Here is a 16,091-nt window from a genome sequence, read left to right on the forward strand (position 1 = left end):
CTCCAGGCTATAGGGCGCATCCTGTACTCCACTCTGAGTGCCTTTACCAGATGCGCCACTCGGAAGCCCTCTGTCAGCACCGTGCCGAGCCTTGCTGTACATACTGTAGAGGTGGAATCCTGATTGAACTTCACTTTCTTTTTGTAAGCAATAGGCTTTGTATTTTAGGAAATTAAAACGTCTTCAGTTTACTGTACAGTTTGACGGTATTGTGTAGAACCTGTAAGTTCTTACTGCTACTGTAAATCATTATATTAAAAGAACATGGCCTGTCTTCCCAAGACACATAACTTCCACTATTTCATTTTGAAAGGGGTGTTTCAGTTAAAGCCAAGCGCAATCTCACAGGAAATTACATTCCAGGAATGTGTCATGACAGCACAGAAAGCAATAAGAAAACCCCACAACAGTCTGCTCTCATTTTAATTCAATTTTCTCTTTTCTCTCTTTATAAACTACTTGATAGTTGATATTCAGGACTGCTGTAATGGTGCATGGTAGCTGTTTGGCATTGCTCTTCTTTGCTGAAGTGGTTGCCAAGTGGCAGTCTGCAGAGGAGAATTTGTGGAGAAAAGCACAAGAGATTTGAAACCAAAAATGTGAGAAATGTTTCATATATTATTTGAAGAGGGGATGATTATTTATTGTAGGATACTAAAATATTGTCGAACTTCCCCAAGCAACCAGCAGGGGTGGTCACATTCTTTGTTGGTTCAGTGTACAAACCAGGTCAATAATTTCCCCCAGTGTATTTGTTTGGGGATCCCTCCACACTACAGTAGCTACAGTAGCAGCCTATCTTCCTGTGGTCTCCATGGTTTGATTCGCAAAAGAGTTGTTTTCACTGTACATTTTGCCTTCCAGACGCCGATTGTTGTATGTGGAAATGAACAGTACTGTCTCTTTAAATCGCTTTTCTGGGCCTCAAGTTAGTTTTGTCCTCTTAGTCGCGCCGTAGTCTCTAGGAGTGCGTTTCCTGTGAAAAAACAGCAGTAAAGAACTCTCTATTCGGTTACGGAGGAGCTGTACGTTTATTTTTTAACCCAGATTAATATCGAGTAGAGATGGCATACCAACTTTACCGAAATACTACCCTTGGCAACAGCCTTCAGGAAAGTCTGGATGAGCTCATTCAGGTGATAAAAACGCGGTGTTTTCTTCTGTGAAGCGTTTTCATTTGCGCCGGGGATGCACCAAAACAAACCAAAATGCTTGTTAAAAAAACAGTACGGTTTAAATGGTGCACGTACTAGTACTATAATGGGGTGTGATATTCCTTAAGCTTCCAGCGTGCAAACACAATGGTGCAGAAAGCAGTAACCAAACTTCAACTGCAACTCAAGATACTCTTTAAATCAGAAGTATTATTATTGTTTTCATTTCGAGCTCCGAGTGACTTAACTATAAAGCTGTAGCCTTTACCCTATTCATCTTAAAGTTTTGTGGTGTTGTTGTTTTTTAAGTAAGGCGATTCTTGTTATATTGTCTAACATCTGCTTGGTGAGATTTTGGTAGATTTAAGTACGTACAGCACCCGATTCACTCGTAACCATATTGCTGCCTATTATATTCTTCTTCAAGAACTTGTAAGCAAAAACGACATTAGTTATTTTGTTAGGAATTATCACAAACAGTGTTACTATAAGCCCCATGTGAACCCCATTACAGTATACCATGGATATCGAAAGCCGCTATGCCGTGGGAGATATTTATTTTTGTGGATTATCTTTTCTAATATTGTTGGAGTCCATGGCATTGCTTGTAATGAATGGTGAAGGCCTACAAATCCATTGGTTAAATGAGGCACAGTGTGACACAGGTTATTCTATGCAAGCTAGCTAGTTCTGCATAATAAATAACTATAAAACACAATCGTAAGATATGAAGACATTATTAAAATGCATTGTGCCACTACATCTTCTGACCTTTAGGATTTTCTATGATTCAGTATTTAGTTAGGGGGCCATCCCCAGTGTAGGTTAATATTCTATATATACAAAAAATATATATATGCATCATCTTCAGTCAGTGCAACTTATATTAAAATATCTAAATGAAGAATTGCTTGTTTTTTGGGGTTTTTTGTGGCTTTATTTCCCTGGATTTATTTATTTATTTATTTATTTATTTTTGTTTTGTTTTATTGTAATTCAATAAGTTTGTTTGGCTTCTAGTCCCAGCAGATCACTCCCCAGCTTGCTCTGCAGGTGCTTCTTCAGTTTGACAAAGCTATAAACACAGCACTGGCACAGAGGGTCAGGAACAGAGTCAACTTCCGGGTGAGTGTCTGGCTTCCAAATAATGGCACACTGCAGCGGTGTGAGAATTAGGGGAACCGCTGTCTAGTATCTTTTTTAAATGGGTGAAAAAAATGGACAACAATATTGTTGGTGTCCTGAAGAAAGTCATACAGCTTGCATTAGAATAATTGATTACATGAGGTGTTTAAAAGCAGTACAGTCTACCAACCTTCTTGAGAACACTGAACCAAGGTGTACCTCATCTGAAACGAGTCTGCTGGAACATTAGACACAATAACACATTCCTGACAGAGGTACAGTATTAAGCAAAATTGGAAATGAAACTCGAGGGTAAAGACTTTCTTCACCCTGGCTTGAATTCAAAGTAAAATGCCTCCAGTAAGTTGTATTCAGCATCTAAATCCTTTGCTTCTTGAAGCTCCTTAAGCAAGATGCAGTCCCTCTGAACTACAAGAGGGGAGCTTTTATTTATTGCTGAACCTTTTTCAGAACACTAGGGGGTGCCCAATGCAAAACTTTGGATTTGACACAACCTAAGGATCTTTTGTTGTAGAAGCAGTTTTTTAAAATTATTTTATAGAATTAGAAACGGATCTGTGGTTATATTTCAGTAGCTCACCCAAAAGTTGTACATTGTGTGAGACTGATACTGTATAAATAAACATGTGATGTTTATTCTCCCCCCAGGGTTCCCTCAATACCTATCGATTCTGTGACAATGTCTGGACTTTTGTGTTGAATGACGTTGAGTTCAGAGAGGTTACAGATCTGGTCAAAGTTGATAAAGTGAAGATCGTAGCTTGTGATGGAAAAAGTAAGTATATGCTTTTTAATGTATTTTGCATTTTTTTATTTGTGTGTCTTTCAAAATTAAATACCTCATGTCTTTTTATAATTGATTGTGTTTGAACTGTATGCAACCTGTTCTGAGAGAACCCAGCCACAGTTGTATTTGTCCTTCTCCCAGCTGTTTTTTTAAACTAACTTGTTGTGTGTTAATAAAACGATCAGTGGCAGGCAGTCAGGCCCATGCTAAACCCCTTCATAGTAACCTAGACCTTTCCTTTGATCAACTTGAAGAGTAACTTAGCAAGAGCCTTGAATCTGATTTATTGTAGTAACACTTCTTAACAAGTGCCGGACAAGTAGAATCCATTTTCAGAATTCAGGTCACAACTATGTTGCCATTTGTTAACAAAACATGCAAGCTTATGTACTTATCACAACACACAAACCCAGTGAACTATACAAATAATTAAATCCATGAGTGCAAGATCATGTTTTAAATATGTTGCCTAGTAATTCTTAAATGGTAACCTTTTAGCCAGGATGTATCAAAGCACAAACCCATCCAAGTAGTATTTTATATACTAAAAAGGAACCTTGATGTAAGTGAACCAGCGAATAAGACATCTCGTTTAGTTTAAAAAAAAATAAAATAATTCTATTCTATTAAGCATGGGTGTACCAATAATGGGTAGCCTATCGGCATGGCACTGATATAAGGTGTGTTTCCTAATTTCATCTTGCCATCTTCCTGGAGGTCTTGTTCTTAGTCGCTTTATATATCTTGGGATCCAATCTAGTCTCTCATTGGTCCAGCGATGGTCTGTTCTTCTTGCTACATGTCCGGTCCACTGCCGTTTCAGTTTTTTCGCTCTTATAATAACGTTGCATACTTTTGTTTGCGCTCTTGTCCATTCCTTCTTTTTCCTGTCTCTTCTTGTTATTCCCAGCATGCATCTTTCCATACTCCGAGTTGTTTGTAATTTGAGTCGTTTTTGCATTGAGGGTCCAGGTTTCGCATCCATAAGTTAGCACTGGCAGCACGCATTAGGTTGAATCCTAAGTAACATTCATGGTTTAAGTTATTATTATTGTAATGGAGACAGGGATTGCAGTTCTCAAATTCACTGTTTATTATTTACTGGTATTTAGTCACTGTCAGCTGTGACCCACGCCTCATCGCTGGCTAATGATGTCCCTCTTTTAATTGTACTACTGGATTTTCTAGGTACACTATTTCCTTAACAAACTCTTTTGGCTCCTCTCTGTCTCAACAAACAAACCCTTCTACCGTTGCCAGCTCAAGCTCTCTTCTTTGAATATTTAAGATTCTGGAGTGTTCACCTGCCCCGTGCTGCTCGTCACTCTGCGTCCGAACAGCAAAACAAGCACTTTTAGTTAGCGCACGCTGCAGGGTCAATACATTATTATTATTTGTAGTAGTAGTAGTAGTATTACACAGTGTACTTCAAAATAGCATTTTGTAATTTCTGTTTGTCTTGCTTAATCTGCATTGGTTGCGGGTGTATTTGGCATTTTGAAGCAGAAATTGATTATTGTGCTGTCTTTTGTTAAGTAACAAATTCAAGTTTGACTGAATTTTGTAACTGGAAATTTTAATATTTGGATGATTAAGTGAACAATTTAAGTTGTGCTGCATTTACAGTGTGTGCTTAAAATAATAATTTAATAGAAGTTTTTGTAGCTGACATTGCGTAGGCTACATTTCTTTTCTACTGTACAGTATAGGTAGAAGTTATAATACGCAGTGTTTGACAGCAAGTGGCTATAAAAGTTAATGTCACATTTTTTTTTTTCTACAGAAATGTTTTTACAAGTACAAATGCAAAATTTTATTTTTGTGTGACTGGTGTAAAACAAACATATACATTGCTGTCAAGCACACAATATAGAACTATGTTATTCTTTGTATTTATTTTCTTAAGTAAATGCAGCAAGTAAACAGTACCTGTTCATTTGTCATAAATACAAATAAACAATATCTGTTCATTTTTTAGTGTTTATAATTCTAAAAGAGTTTAAATATAGACCCTATGCTTGTACAAGTAGTTTACAATAGCTTACCTGCACTATCTATTATTGTCGGTATCCAATCGGTTTTTGGGCAATATGGGTAGAAAACCATTGGCTATCGGCCAAAGAAATCTTTGGATGCACCCCTACTATTAACTATTGTTTATTTCACAGATACTGGTTCCAATACTGCTGAATGAAATGAAGATGTGATTTATGTGTAGAAAGATTCTGTTTGAAGAGGAGCCTGGGCTCATGAGGACACACTTACAGACAGGACTGTATTTATAATTTATTCCAGAGGTTTCTCTGTTGAGATGCCCTGTAAGTAATGGGACAGTGGGAACAATGGGAATACCAGTGCCAAGTGGGTCGGGCAGGGATTGCAAGATTTCATTACCTTTTTTAATAAGAGATTTCAAATTCCTGGCTCATCATCTTTTTCTGTTTTAGTTTGTTAGTGTTCTTTATCCCTAAGATTTCATTAATAAACTTTTATTTAAAACCATTCTCTTGTGAGTGTGTTCTGTAACAGCCAAGTTGCATTTGGGTAAGCATTCCACTGCCCACCTGCAAATGCTTGGACAGAAAGGAATATAGTTATGAAATTTAAGTTATAAATTTAGACAAATATTTAGACTTCTAGTTGCAACGTGCTGAAAAGGCATATATACTTGGTATGTACATTCATTAAATAAAGAGGAAGCAGCTTCAAATGTAATTAATTTCCCTTATTTTATGTTGCTTAATGTTTTTGTTTTTTAATAAAACTATATTGAATTGAGCCTTTGGAGGCAAATGTGTTGTCTATTGATGTTAGCCATAGAGAAATCTTATCTAAAGCACCCCTTAGCTTCACAATAGGTAACACTCTTAGCAATTTTATTGTTTTTATAGGCTAGGTTTTACAGTTGAAGTGTGTACTTCAATTTTTATGTTTACTAGTATTTGATTTTGCATACAGTGCTAAAACAAACAAGCTTTGTTTAATCTGCACCCTCTTTACAACACTGGAAAATGAAAGAACTTTATTTATCAAGATAAAACAAAACTCACCCTTTTACAAAAGGTCTGTTGGGCTTTATCTAGTATCTTGTTCCCACTAGTGATAAATCAAATAAGAGAAAGTTAGCTGTGAACTAATGGCATTTCTGTAACTTGAAATGAGGTGATAAGACCTCACTTTCACATGACAGCTCTGTATTCTGATAGGATCTTGGTCCAGGGAGATGAAATGTACTTAATGTTGCAATTCTCTATAAATATGTAGCAATATGTGGCACAACCTTGTGAATAGGTCCTTCACATGAATGATTAATATATTTGTTTCTTGCTTGCATCCTGTTATTTATAAAAAGATCATCAGAAAAGAAAAAGATCAGCTGTTAATTTGTAGATACAACAGTAGTCATTTGCAAGTCATTTTTAAGCTGTCAAAAAACATCCTTATGTAAAGTACAGCTTCCTGGTAATGTCAAAGTATGTGAAGATACAGAAACAACAATGTATTTAAGAATAAAAATATATACCTTTCAACTATGCTAGTAATACATAACATACCTAATATGAGCCAACAACATTTCCTTTAAACATAAAAGGGTATAACAACATTTTAGCCACTAGTCTAGTTGGTCAAGGTAATAAACCACACACAAAAAAAGTTTTAGCATGTGATTTTACCAATATTAGATACATAAACAATATATAAAAATAACAAATACCTCCTTTAAAGTCCATGTAATACAATTTAAAAACAGGTTACATTTTCATTTTACTACAACACAATTTGAGAGTTCTTGTGTGGTTGGTATCTTCCTACGGTCATCAAACTCAGTGTCTAGAACCGTGCTCCATAAATAGCCTTGTGCCTAAGATGCTCTTCAAGACATTGGATTGCAATGTCATCCACTTCAGGGTCAAATTTATTGGCAAAGAGATGATGTTGTCTGAGCATCCACTGAAGATCACCAGAGGCGTAGACGCAAACTGCTCTTTGATGAATCCCAGTGCAGCGTGGATAGGGAGCCCCTTTACTGACATCCCCTTCCAAGTACGACCATTTCACTAGCCGGGCAATGGAGCTCATATCTGAGGCATGGAATTTTTCATTTGGTGGGTTGGAGCCCGGTACCCCAGGCATTCTTTGGAGAGTGGCCCAGAGGTGCTCATCAGGGCTGTAGGTATCCTTTTCCCATTCAATAAGCTTCTGTGCATCAGGGTTTTCAAACAGGTACTCCACAAACTCCCTGGAGACAACAAAGTAAGCATTGCCTGAGAACATTGGTGAGCTAATAGGAGGTGGGCTCTTCTTTGTATCAGTCCTGCTTATGGAATCCGTGACCTCGTAGTGGTACATCCAACGGGTTTTCTTATGCTCTGAGGTAGTTTCAGACTCTAAGCTATTCTTGCCGTTCAGCACTTTGAGGGATCGGACTATCTCAGCATTGGTCTTGATAGGAAAGTCAGTCCCGCAGGTGTTCAGAAGATACCTCCATTGGACACCTGTTGCAAGAAGATCCTTCATACAGTTCAGATCAGCCTGCACCCGTGACCAAGAAGCATAGACCACTTTCTCCAGCTTACTGGCCACAAAGACATTTGGTAAGCAGGACACGATGGCTCTCACAGCCTTGGTGAAGTTCTCTGGAGACTTCTGGTCTACATGGACACAGTATACATTCTGGGGATTGTAAATGGCCCTCAGAAGCCTTTCAAACATCTCGATTTTCTCATGCACCACAAGGGAGTAGGCGATTGGGAAGTCTGTTTCCTCCTGGCTTAGTGGGAAGGTAAGGAATCTTCTGTTTTTTACAAAGGCAGGACAATCCACCGTCATGTCCAAATAGTCATTCTCAGTTAAAGGCTTTTTCTTATTTGCAATAAGTAATTGGCTCAAGAGTGTCTGCTCAATGGCTTCCACGTCCCCTTTGATGATTCTGGAGCAGTTACTGAGGAAATCCTCATTCTTTCCACTGAGCAGATGAACTGATCTCTCTGCAATGTCAGTGGGCTTGCAGGGCTGCCTCCCAGATTGCAGCTGCAGGACCATGAATAAAATAACTATTGTGAAAAAATAAGCTGTCTTCAGAAATGCACGAGAGACCATATTTGGACAAGAAGGTGCTGCACACCCAATTCTTCTCCATTCTACCATAGCTACTAAAATGCAGGTAGTTTCTTAACTTTTTTTAATAAATAGGAAGATAAATTTAAATATATATATATTTTTTCTTTGTATGTTAATTAATGTATGCCTTCAATAAATCCACTTTCCAGGCATGTCCAACTGTTTTTTCTGCTGATGTGTGATCTTATATACCCCGAATAATTCATTTGCAAACAAGGAAGTATTACGTACAGACACACCCAGAGTGAAAGTACTGGCAAATAATTAATGGAGTTTTGATTAAGACAAAATACGCAAACGTGGTATCATTAAGTGAGGAAATACATCCTACTAACTTTCCTTTAACAGCACTTTGTGTATTTGTCAAATACTGTATTCTATTGCTCAACAATACTATTTACAAAGTGGGATTTCCTTATTGTATCCTCATGTCTTTGGTATGAATTGTCCACTGGTGAAGCATTAGCTGAAACGTCTATTTGAATAAAAAATAAACCACAAGCAAATGCCCATCTAAATGTAATATTCAGTTGATAAAGTAAACTTGTTAGTTTTATATAACTAAGATTTGATTTTTATAGTAATACAACTTAATATTTATGAAGTTATGGATTACCAAACATCTAAGGCAATCAAGCATAAAATATAACTAAACATAAAATATAAGCCATCCGTCAGATATCAATACCTAATCTTAAAATGTGACTCCTTTTTCAAAAAACAGAAGGAACATTTTGATATTTCCCTTCGGCTTAAAATGTCTTACAGAAAAATAAACTCACCTATTGTTCATTATAGGACATAGCCATGTGAAAAACATTTCCCGGGGTTAAATAGCAGTTGGCAACTAGGCCCTTTTCACATGTGAGCACGTGATCTGGAAGCAGGTGAGTTTTAAACCCTTTGTAGTAGCGATGTGCATTTGAAGAGGTTTTTTGAATCGGTTCCGAAACGGGTGTTTTAATTCCAATTCCGATGTTAATTGCAAATTTCATAAAGCTTACAATTAAAAGAAAATCTTTAACCACATGTGCAAACACGTCAGAGTGTATGTTAGGATCTGAAACCGAAATACAACCCCATCGGCTTGGGGTTAAATTACATTTTTAAATTGCCGAAATATTATCATGTTCAGCTTGGGGTTGTCTTGCGAATGATCCCATTGAGGTTAAGAAAATTAATTTTAACCGAAGCAAATCTGAAGAAGATCCGATCATCCCTTCATGTCAAAGTGAGACTAGTTTGAATTACCTGTCTGAGTTTTCATCCCTTCATATAAAAGTGAGACTAAATTATTCTCCAGGGAAATAAATATAATAATAAAAAAAAAGTTTAAAAACCCCTTAAGGCTGTAATAAATACATTGCAGCCTTTTTTTATTAAATGTATTTTTGACAGAAATTAATGTCTTTAATAATCAGTTTATTTTATTAAAAACATAATAGCACTCGCTGGACCCGGATCCCTGATATTTGTATCTGGTTCGTCGGAAGCGGTTTGCACATGTCTACTTTGTAGTGGTTTTGAGGTTATACATTCATATCCTGGCAATACATTTCTGTCAATATGTAATTGTGTTTAAAGGGCTTTGTAAACTTTGATAAGTACTGTGTAGTTTCAGTTGTTAAATACTATGCATAAATACTACTGACTGTACTAGGGCATTCAATGTAACAGAGTGATTGGAACACATAAAAAATCTACTGGCAGCAGTTTCTTTCGGGTTTCCTTACCAGTACAAATTGTACTGCCAGTAAGAAACCCCCAAAAGACTGCTGCCAGTAGTTTGACATCAGGGCTGAAGAAAGAGAAATACTTTATTCACTTTAATAGGTTGTTATACAGTATTAAGAATTTGTTTTGTGCAGGTACTGGCAGCAGAAGAATCAGCTGACTTAGAAGAAGTAAAAATAAAAAGTAATATGTTTTCATTAAATGTGATTTTTCATTTTTATGCTGCCCATTATTAGTAAGGGAGCAACAGTAATTATGAATCTGGGATGAAAACACATTTTGAGTTTAGTCTCAGGCTTCTATTTACTTCGCAGCATTTTGGAACCACTTCAACAAAATTTTTCAAAAATGCGGCCAGCTGCTTTATCAGCCATTGTGTTTAAATGATTCAGTCTTGGCTGTATGTTCGTTATTGTGCTATATCAATGCATTATGGCAAAATAAACATTGCATTTTCAGTTATTTATATCAACCATTACAGTTTTGCTAAAAAATAAATAAATAGCAATTTCATTGTTGATATCAATAATTGTACTTAAAGTAGCAAAATAATTATCAGAAATGGTATATATCAAGAAATAACCCGATAAGGGAGTGGTTATGTTTTCTGATATCATAAATGTGCCACGACACCCTAACCACCTAAGTTAGTTACTTATTTCCCTGTTCCTTGTTTGCTATCCGGCTAACAGAATTGTCATTTTGATTGCATTGTTTGCCCCACATATAGTGATTACTAAACATCTAGTTGCCTCAGAGTAAATAATCGCCTTCTATACAAAAATAGATTTAAAAAAAAAAAAAGATGTGCAAGCTGTAACATGGATGTAGGGTTACCACAAATCTAGCCCATTAAAAGCAAAATGACTAGGATCAATACAAATGACTAGGCTCAATATGAATGACTAGGGTCAATACAAATGACCAGGGTCAATCTTTTTAAAAATAGCTCAGGGGTGGAATAAAAAAGACAAGGAACACTGATCAGGTTTCAACAGTGTTCTATAAGTAACAGCACTGTTTCTTTCACTTTAAATGCTCAATAAAATAGATTAAAAACACCACTGTACTGTTTAAAAGGTAGTAACGGTTTGAAGGTACTGTGAAAGAGGTATTGTTTCCAAAGCCCTACACCAGCAAAATAGAATAGAAAATTATAGAATATGTGGATAAAAGGGACAACAGACTTGCCATGAACAATTTTGTATTGGTTGTCAATGGATAACATTTGGGTCACCCCTGCACCTGTGTTGCAGCTTGCTCATTAAAATATTTAGTATTTTTGCAAAGATTTCAGCTTTCTTATTCAATATTTTAGTTTTACTTGAAAGAGGAAGTGATTGTCTTTTTTAAATGATACCAATATATTTATTGAGCAAGACAAAAAAAAATCTGCTACTTTGTCAACTACAGTGTGAATGAGGAACTGGGGCTAAATATCCAACTGCCAGGCGGTTACACCCTAGCACTGTTTAAATACCTGTAATCACTATTCATATATTGATAATACTGATAGTGCAGGCTTTGGAGAATACATATTTAAGAAGGTTGTTACGTCACAAACTGAACATTCACATTGTAGGAGTTTCTTGAGGAATGTCTTTTTTATGTCCTATTGTTCCTGCCACACTGAATGACGTTCATGGTCATAGTTTGTGACTTTCATGGTAAAACCAGATAAAACAGACTTCAGTCTCTTTATAAGGCAAGTGAAGATCATCTTTGTTTTGTCTAGTAATGGGTGTATAAGTAGAGATTCTGGTTTTGTTTGGTTCATATCAATTTAAATGGGTGCCTGATGGAAACATAATTTTGGGGTCACAAACGTCAGTATGTCATGGTCTAGGGGTCCCCCTATTTGTAACAAGGAAACAGGATTATTTTAACCAATGTGCAGAACTTTAGAACACAAATTGCTAGGGTACAACTGTTTTTAAAGGCAATTCTCCACACAGCTTCCTCTTTTACACCCAAGAACTTGAGTGCGGATGTCAGCGAGCTACTGACCTCTGGAGGGCAAAGGTCAGGGGTCACAGACATACTGTGACCCCGCCACTATTTTATCTAAGCCGAAGGTGCTAGTCCCCTCTCTTCCACTGGGGTCACTAGAATTATATTATGGTGTTTGAGGAGTCCGATTAAGGACCTGTTTTCTTCACAGCGAAAGAACTGTCAATTAACATACTGTTTTCAGCCCACCTACTTTATTCCTCCTACACACACTTGCAGATTAGCAGTGCAATTAGGTTTCCAGTGACGCAGGCTTTTGTTTCTTTTGTAGTCTGCACTATTTGCATAGCGCCCCTTTTATCCACACTGTGCGTTTTCTTTACCTCTTTTAGAGGTTGAGTGTTACAAGACTGGTCTCATAACCACATTTTGACAACACCACCTCTAGTCGTCTATAGAAGTCTTATACACCTCTGTAATCTTAATAGTGTAACTAAAACAAAACAAAAAAACTACCTGTAAGTTATGCAAACAGTCCAAAAAGCTTGTCTTCTCAGCGGCTTCACAGAAGCCTGGCCACACAATGAAAAATGAGTGACGAAGCAGTCAACAGATCATTGAATTCTATTGTAGTGTAATATTGTGTGTGATTGTGGGACACTGCAGTTTTTTATTTTTATTTTTTATTTTATCATTTTTTTTTAATTGTGTGCCCAATCGCATTTCTCCTCATTGAAGGGTCCGTGGGCGTCCTCCAATCCCACGACCGAGCCAGCTTCTTTTTACACCCAGGAACTAGAGATCAGATGTCAGTGAACTACCTAGAGGACAAAGGCTAGCCCTGCAGTGTCTGCCTTGGAGCTTACTGGGTGCCTGGTCAGCAGGGTTCGCAGTGTGGCGCGATGAGGAGAAACAGTCTTTGCCAGCTTTGCCACCCTAACCCACAAGAGTGCCAGAGCCAATGTGACACTCCCTTCGGAGTCCCCAGCAAAGACCGGTGACTTCACACAGCCAAGACACAAACCTGTGCTGTATGACTCACCCTGCGCTTCTGCCAGGTGAGTCACTTCGGGACACCTGACACTGCAAGTTTAAGGTGACAAGAACTGAATAGGACTGGTCATGTTGTAGGACATGCCTTAGATATATATGTCCTGCTGTAGTGGGACAGATGTGCAGCACATCCCTGAGCTCTGTTCTTTGTTAATGGGGGAACAGGTTGACACATTTGCAGCAGCTGGCTCAAGCGCAGGACAATTAAGTAGTAGTAAATATGAGAGATGAAAGAAGAACTGACAGCATTGGTAATCTATCCTTTTAGATGCAGTGTACTAAACAAATCATCATCCAGTTATCAAATTACTTCATTCATGTATGGCTGTAGTGAAGTTAATTCCCAGCTTTTTGTGGAATGTCACACCAAGGTGATAACTGGGGCCCTGATATGATGTCTATTACCCAAGTGTCTACTGCTTGTTATGACTAGAAGTAATTATAGTCATACATACATACATACATACATACATTCATAGACATAACCACTGAGAATTCTAGAAACAATGTGAAATGATCTATTTAGCTCAATGCAATACATGTTGGGATATAGGGTTTTGGAGGGTAGTGCACAGTATATTAACAAACATGATAAATGTAATCAAAGTATTTTCTTCTAAAGTAGTTCTGTAAAAAGGCCTTGCTGTGCAAAATAAAAAGCCCTGTGTAATTAACATTGTGATCTTGTAAATTGCACCCCATTTTACAGCCATGTTTATGAAGTCTAAGAAAGGCGTGAAGAAATGGAAAAGCCATGATTAGTCATGTTCTTTCCTTGCGTGAGCTCATTGTTTTTTCATCAGACCTGGGGAATCCTTTCTCTTCAACACCAGGGTGTGTCTTGAGGCCCTGCACAGCCATAGACGAGCAAGGTTTTGGGGAACTGATAATAGAGTTGTCGTGCCATGAGTGGTTGAAAGGAAGAGGAAAAGTGAGGCAGCCAAAGCCAGTGGTAATTAACCTCGGACATTAAAGAAACTCTTTCACTGCTCTTCCAGAGACCTTAGCTGATCTGTTTTAGAAAGGGTGACAATTGTTTGCTTTCTACACCGCTTCACTTTGATTTCCCTTGCTATATCTCTATGGGGGCAGAATTTGAATTTTCACACACAGTGAATCAATCTGATAACATGTTTCATGGGTGTTTGTTTTGTCTTAAGCAGTACAGGAGAAGGGTGGATATAGGTGGCCAGTAACTAAGCATTGCCATGCTACCAGGCATAGCACATTCACCAGGCATTTCCCCAGTGTGCTGCAGACCTGTCTTTTGTATATTTATACCTTGGATTTATGTTTGGCTTTTTTGGAGGGGTCAAATAAAGAACCATTTGGCATTGGTTAGGCACATGGTCACATGGAACCAGTTGCCATGGACTTGCATTTATTAAAATTTTCTTCTGTTTTAGAAACCACATTTTTAATAGAACTATATTTCTATAAGCTTAAGGGCAATAACATATTGATAATGCTCTTTAAACTAGGGGCTGGATACTAACATTTCAAGAGTTTTAGGGTTACTGTTACCATTTAGCATCCCCAACCTCCCCTGTGGTTTCAGCTTTACATGCATTCTCATGAAATCTGTCATCAAGTTGGGCAGGCATAGTTAGAGGAAAGATTTTTTTATTCTTTTTTTAAATCCAAAATATAAATCTGTTATTACGTCCTAATAAAACTAAGTTCTGTTTAAAGGACTTCATAAAGCTTGGGTTGAGTTCAGACATTTCTAGTCAGGAAACGTCGATGACAGAAATGCAACATGATGTTTATGCATGTCATTTGAATGAAACATCAAAAGCTTCTTTCTAGTCAAATATGAAAGTCTCCCATTCCAACCAAGAAACCATGCTGTCACTGATTACCGTTCTGCAGTAAAAACAACTTGCAAGTACATTTCATTTTTCTTCATTTTTCTTTTCATCATGAAATGTTAACATTTAAACAAACTAGCTTGGTGCGGACTAATCACACAGCAGATGGCAAATATTGAAGGAAGACTTTAGATGATCAAACCAAAAAAATAAACAGAGGCTGGCCATCACTGTTGACTGAACAAACTGTTCCTAGCTGACAGAAAGGTACCGTGTGTTGCACAAATATAAACCATTGACCTACAAGGGGAAAAAAAGGAATGTAGTTCTCCCAAGCGCCAAACAAACTCCTGTGGAATTTCATGCCTTTGGGTGGAATATTTCTGCACTACTTTGTGTATATATATACAGACAAGAAAATCTTTTAAGGTCAAAGGTCTGAGATTATGCTCCTAGCCATCGAATGATAACACTGTGATTCCTCCCTACAGTCAAGGCTTCTTCATGTACATAAGAGTGGGAGGTCTTTTTATATGGTGGCAGACACAACATGTTCTTGGGCTTGGATCACAGTTATTTACAAAGGGAACTGTTTTTCGACAGCTTTGCCAGTAAAACACCCTCCACTCTGGCAGTCGCATACAAAGACCACACAGGTCCCAAAAAAGAGAGCTGGAACGCTCTTCAGGCAGCCGCTGACCTGAGACAGTCTCGCAGATCTATGAGAAGACATTCCAGGAGCCAAACAGATTCATCTGTTTCTTTGCCTATCTGCTTCACATTAATTATAGAGCCTGGTAACATAGTATTCAAAGCTGGGGGTGGGGTGCTTACCTACTGTCATTTTCAAGGCTACCCCATAACAGTAAAATAAAAAGTGTTAACTGCAAAGAACAAAATGCCATTTGTGGACATGGTACCATTTTGTGACTTGGGTCTATATTAGCTGGTCATCTGTTTGTTTCTTTAATACTTTCTTAGGGTAGCTGTCAGTTGTTATTTCCAACCACTTTGTTATGTGTGTGAGCTGAATGCGCAGCACACTGTGTATGATTTTTCTAAATAGCTCTATGTGCATTACCATTTGCAAAGACACTTTGATGTGATTTGCCATGTTAACACCCTTCTTGTTTAAGTTACAGATGTGGATATGTGTCCAATTCACCTCACTACAAAAAATCATTACACTTGAGAAGGTACAGTGCAAAGAAGGCCAACATGGATTATTCAGTGATTCAATGGTACAGTATGAGCTGGGAGCATGGGTTACAGTTATTCTCTATGTCCAGAAAAGGGGGGGGGGGGGGGTATTTATTTCTTATGGCAAGAGGATAG

At 37.6% G+C, this 16,091-nt stretch overlaps 2 protein-coding genes across 2 annotated transcripts; one reads left to right on the forward strand and one right to left on the reverse strand.

Annotated features, from left to right (window-relative positions):
- The first annotated feature begins 930 nt into the window (after positions 1–930).
- Positions 931–5,589, forward strand: LOC117429330 (transcription initiation factor IIA subunit 2). The gene is made up of 4 exons (XM_034048703.3): positions 931–1,136; positions 2,175–2,279; positions 2,949–3,075; positions 5,256–5,589. Exons 1-4 carry the CDS (start codon positions 1,065–1,067, stop codon positions 5,279–5,281), a joined length of 330 nt encoding a protein of 109 aa, XP_033904594.1. The 5' UTR covers positions 931–1,064; the 3' UTR covers positions 5,282–5,589.
- A 1,305-nt stretch (positions 5,590–6,894) lies between these two features.
- LOC117429747 (beta-1,3-galactosyl-O-glycosyl-glycoprotein beta-1,6-N-acetylglucosaminyltransferase 3-like) lies at positions 6,895–8,130 on the reverse strand. The gene has a single exon (XM_058999175.1). It carries the CDS (start codon positions 8,128–8,130, stop codon positions 6,919–6,921), a length of 1,212 nt encoding a protein of 403 aa, XP_058855158.1. The 3' UTR covers positions 6,895–6,918.
- Positions 8,131–16,091: the final 7,961 nt, after the last annotated feature.

This window comes from Acipenser ruthenus, chromosome 24 (genome assembly GCF_902713425.1).
Source record: "Acipenser ruthenus chromosome 24, fAciRut3.2 maternal haplotype, whole genome shotgun sequence".
Classification (NCBI taxonomy): Eukaryota; Metazoa; Chordata; class Actinopteri; order Acipenseriformes; family Acipenseridae; genus Acipenser; species Acipenser ruthenus.

Coding starts and splice junctions, on each gene's coding strand:
- LOC117429330 (XM_034048703.3), top strand. CDS start 1,065: ATGGCATACCAACTTTACCGAAATACTACCCTTGGCAACAGCCTTCAG. Junction 2,280..2,948: donor GGAACAGAGTCAACTTCCGG/GTGAGTGTCTGG, acceptor TTCTCCCCCCAG/GGTTCCCTCAATACCTATCG. Junction 3,076..5,255: donor CGTAGCTTGTGATGGAAAAA/GTAAGTATATGC, acceptor TTTATTTCACAG/ATACTGGTTCCAATACTGCT.
- LOC117429747 (XM_058999175.1), bottom strand. CDS start 8,130: ATGGTCCTGCAGCTGCAATCTGGGAGGCAGCCCTGCAAGCCCACTGAC.